We start from the raw sequence: 4,853 nt of genomic DNA on the forward strand, positions 1-4,853 counted from the left end.
TTTAGACAAGCCTATACTCTCGTGCACATCTTTCAAGGTCGTTGGGAGAGCATTAATTACAGTGTAATGCTGGGATGGAGCTTTGCTGTCTCCCGCTGTGCTGCACAATCAACATGCTGGCTCTGGATCCAGGGCATGGATCGGGGCTTGGTCCTGCTGCAGAGAGAGGAAATGGCATTTGGCAGAAGGCAGGAGGAAGAGGAGCATCCTTTTTCCTTCGGCCTCCATTCTGCACTAAGACCCAGAGCGTTATCGCTGTTCTCAGCTGACCTGCTGGGGTGTCTTTCTCTCTGTATAATATCCCTGCTGAGTTTATTTAAATTTCCAGTGCCAAGAGGATAAAGCAGCCTGCATCTGAAGGTAGAACCATTAAAAAAATAAAATCTGTGTAGTCTCCATTTCTTTGAACAAGGTTTGCATCAGCTGAGGGGGGAGATCTGCCACTTCCCACGGTCCTGTCGCGGACCCCAACCCTGCTGGTGTGAGCCCCGGAGGGGGCAGAGGCACCTCCCGACCATCCGCGGGCACATTCCTGGGGGGTTTAACCATGTAACGGTGATAATTACTGTATTCTTACAAGTTAAATATCTGCAAATGCTTATGTTCTGCTATAAAAACTGGAACAGGATCCTATGTAAAGCCTGATCGAAGGAACGAACGAAGGAAGGAAAGAAAGGAAGGAAGGAAAGGAAGGAAGGAAAAAGAAAGAAAGAAAGATAAGAAAGGAAAAACCCACTCTTTTGTGTGTATGTGGAATGAATCTGCACCTCCGGAAAGACAGGACTGAGCAGCGCCCGGACCCGCGTTTCAAACCCCCCTCCCCGGGGACGCCGCACCGGAGCACCGGCTGGCACAGCAGAGCCCGCAGAGCGCGGGGGAGCGCGGGCAGGGGCCGAGCATCCCCCGTGTCGGCAATTATGGGCTCTCAGCCCCGGGGCCCGCCCGTGCCTGCGGGGTCTGCCCGTGCCCGCGGGGGGCTGCCCGTGCCCGCGGCCCCGCGTCCAGGCGGGCGGTCCCGGGCGGCGCGGCGGGTGCTCCGCAGCCCAGCGAGAGTTAACGGCGGCGCCGCCTCTCCATTGGCGGCCCCGCAGCGGCTGCGGGAGCCCGCGCTTATAACCCCGCTCCGCGTCCCGGCTCCATGCGGGGCGGCCGCCGGCATGCCCAGCCTGCTGCCTCCGCTGCTCGCCCTGCTCTGCCTGGGGGCGCGGGGCGCCCACGGCGACGCGCAGCGCGACCCCGAGCCCGACGAGCCGTGGTGCCCTTACAAGGTGGGCGCCGATGGCGCGGAGGGGGCGCGGCTGTGCTTCCGCACGCCGGCCCGCGGCTTCCAGTGCGCGGCGCGGGGGTGCCGCGCCCACCGCTCGGCGGGCGGCGCGCTGGTGGCCAACGTGCTGCGGAACGGCAGCGTGCTGCTGCAGTGGGGGCTGCGGCACTGGGGACCCCCGCGCCCCGCCGCCGCCCTGCGCGGCTTCGCGCTCAACTGCTCCTGGGACGGCACCTACACGCGCTTCCCCTGCGACAGCGTGGAGCTGGGCGCCGCATGTCGCGACTATCTGCTGGCCGAGGCGCACGGCAGCGTGCGGTACCGCCTGTGCCTGCAGCCGCGCTACGCGCCGCCGCGCCCCGCGCCGCCCGCGCAGTGCGTGGAGTTCCGCGTGGAGCCCGCGGCCATGCGGGATATCGTCGTGGCCATGACGGCCGTGGGGGGATCCATCTGCGTGATGCTCGTCTTCATCTGCCTGCTCGTGGCCTACATCACCGAGAACCTCATGAGCCCGGCGATGGCCCGCACCGCCGCGGCCGCCCCGCGCCGCGCGTAGCGTGGGAGGGGAGCGGGGGATGCTCCGAACCCTGGAGAGGGGGATGCCCCGGGAGGAGCGGGGCATGCTCCGAGCCCCAGACAGGGAGATGCCTCGACCCCTGGAGAGGGGGATGCCCCGACCCACGGAGTGCGGGATGCCCCGACCCACGGAGCGGGGGATGCTCCGGCCCCCGTGCCTCTGTGCCGAGGCTGCCGGTTCTCCCGTCGGACACCTTCCCGCGTTCCGTGAAGGGAGGAGGTTTTCCAGACTCTTTTCGCAGGTGTGGGTTTGCCATCCCCAAACTTCCAGGATTTGGGTTTCACCACGCCCGTCGCCGTCCTCCCAGCGCGTTCCAGCGAGGGGAAGAGGTTTTCCAGACTCTTCTCGCAGCCATGGGTTTGTCATCCCCAAACTTCCAGGACTGGGGGTTCCGTCGGTGTTTGGAGCTCTTCTTCCTCCTATGCTGGGTTTTCAACCAGAGCTGCACGTGGTTACTGAACTCATGGGATCTCAGTGGACTAAAAAACAATGGCAGAGGTCCACAAGTGCCAGAAATTGTCTGTTTTTAAGGGCAAGCGGCAGATCTTACAAGACCCTGCTTGAGAAAACTCTCCAGAAATCCCTAATTTGAATCCTAGGCCTAAACCCTCCTGCTCTTAGACCTGTGCTTGATTTTTTTCCTGTGGGTGAAAGTTGTTTAAAGTTCAGGAGAACAGACCAGTGGAACCACAAACCCAAAGCTAAGTGTGTGCTTGATCCAAAGCCCCCTTAAATCTCATGACTTAAGTGGGTTTTGTATCATGACTCACAATTGTCACAAATTTTGGGGTATGTCCAAACCAATGGGGGTTTCTGGTCAGCCTGAGTGACCATCCATGTCTTGACACCTGCTTTTCTCCCATCAGAGCTGTCCTCTTGGTAGTTTCACAAAGGGACAAACTGAGTACGAAAACTCCATTTTGTTGAGCAAGTATGTACCAACCCCTAATTATAAAATAAGTACAGTGTCAGTGAGCACCATCCCTCCCTCAGAACCCCCTCCTGTAGCAGTGCTGTGTGCAGCTACACTAAGGTAGATGCTTCTTGGACACAGAACTCACTAATGTAGCCGAGCGTTTTGAGCGTAGGAACACTCCTCATTAACTACTCACTTGATGCTGTAGTAAGTAAGGTTTTAGCCATACTCTAGTATTGATTCTATTGTGCCTTAGTGCTAAGGATTTGTCCCATTTTACTGGTATATCTGTTCCTATAGTCCTCATAGACAAGTGTATCTCCCTCGTGTTCTCGTCTCTGAAACTTGTGGTTGTTGGTCTGTCTGATTGGTTGGTTGTTTTCTTAAAAAAACAAACTTGGGCTGATCATTACTTGAACTTTAATATATATATATACAAAATAGTTACCTTCAGGTATTTATTTAGTGAGCTAGTTTTTAGTTTGTGTTGTTTGTATGTAGTTGACTGCTGTAACACAAAATTAATATCACTTACAAGCTGAGCACCTAAAGGAAAAAAGGTAAGGAAATGACTCTTCTGTAAAGGGGTGTTGCTGTGAGAACATGTCAGGTTCATATGTGACCTCTGTGTGTAAATGTTTAGCTCTGGTGAATGACCTGTTTGCTTTTCTCTGTGGAAGTAGTTTGTGAAGTATAAACTTGGTAGTAGAGGATAAATATAGGAAGTATACGGAATCCTTAACAATACACAGTATTTGTACTGACCATAATCCCCTCAATAACTTGGGAGTGGCTGAGAAACTGAAGGTCTGTGTTTCATCAGGCAGAAATACCTTTTATTTGTTTGTTATTCTTGCTTTGTTTTCTTTCTCACATGCAGCTGACTCAGCTTAAGTGTTCTCTGTTTATGACCTTGCCTATATACTTGTTTTAAGCAGCCTGGCAGTGCTGGCAGGAGGATGGTGCCATCGTGGTGGATGAAGGACAATGTCATAATTTTTCTTTTTTATCCCTAAGGAGATTGATTACTGGAAGAAAAGGCAATCAGTTTTTAAGGACATTAAGACAAATTTTGGTCAAAGGTCTTTTAAATGTTTCAAGTCAGCCTTTCCTGCAGCCAGTTTGGCATCATGAGAGTGCCACTGATTTGGTCCATCTGTGTCACCTTCTGTCAACCAGTGTTACTGTTTTGTTCTTCATCTTGTCACCAATTGCCAGATGTAAAATCAACTGTAGAAACAATGAGCCTTGTACCACCTTGGCGCTGAACTCAATAAATTAAGAGAATAATGAAAGAAATGAAAACTTCATAAATATTTAACTGTTCAAGAACTTGTTTGACTGAAAGTGGGAAAATCTGCCCAAACATTGGTCATAATGGTATTGCATTGCCTTCTGTAAAATTAGGACACCACCAATGTACACAACAGCATACTGGGCAGAGGGTAGAGCAAGATATGTAGAACAAGAATGTAAATCCTGCTGGAAGAAAATCTGTAATTCTCTAAAGGATTATTTTAATATTTTTTCCTTTCCATGCATTTTAAATGGGATGTGGGAAAAAAAAATCTCAGTTTCTCTGTGGATTAAGTTTTAATTGAGCACCTCTCAGTGTATGGAAATGAAAATCAGAGTATTCCCTATTTCATTTCATGAGACATCAAGCAAAACATCTGCCAACCCATGGTAACTGTGGGTTTGTTCCTCCACCATGAGTATAGACATTTCTTTTTGGCAATAAGGGGAAAATTACATATCCACAGACTTGATACTAATTCAACTCCCACAAGCCTTTGTGAGACTGCACAGTTCAAGAGAGCTTTATCCAGTATTTGCAGCAATTCCCAAAACATGCAGAGGAGCTTGTAGAGTTATAATCCATCCTGGCCTGTCCAGGCAGCACTAAAGCACAGGCATTGTGCTGATTTATAAGTGCCAAGAAGCTGCTTGTTATGCACCTAAAGCTTCAGGAAAAAGTGGAATAACAGTTTCCATGTTACTATACAAGTACCTGGTATTAAAGAGACGTGTGGTGCATTCTTAGGTGTTACATTATCCTGCATTTATCCAGTCATTCCCAGTACAAATAACAGGCC

General features: G+C 51.4%; 1 protein-coding gene across 1 annotated transcript; it reads left to right on the plus strand.

Annotated features, from left to right (window-relative positions):
* The first annotated feature begins 1,132 nt into the window (after positions 1-1,132).
* FNDC10 (fibronectin type III domain containing 10) lies at positions 1,133-4,052 on the plus strand. Its single transcript, XM_071575693.1, has one exon. The coding sequence runs from the start codon at positions 1,158-1,160 to the stop codon at positions 1,818-1,820; it is 663 nt and encodes a 220-aa protein (XP_071431794.1). The 5' UTR covers positions 1,133-1,157; the 3' UTR covers positions 1,821-4,052.
* Positions 4,053-4,853: the final 801 nt, after the last annotated feature.

This window comes from Pithys albifrons, chromosome 22, assembly GCF_047495875.1.
Source record: "Pithys albifrons albifrons isolate INPA30051 chromosome 22, PitAlb_v1, whole genome shotgun sequence".
NCBI lineage: Eukaryota > Metazoa > Chordata > Aves > Passeriformes > Thamnophilidae > Pithys > Pithys albifrons.

What these genes read in the sequence shown, in the direction of transcription:
- FNDC10 (XM_071575693.1), top strand. Translation starts at nt 1,158, where the DNA reads ATGCCCAGCCTGCTGCCTCCGCTGCTCGCCCTGCTCTGCCTGGGGGCG.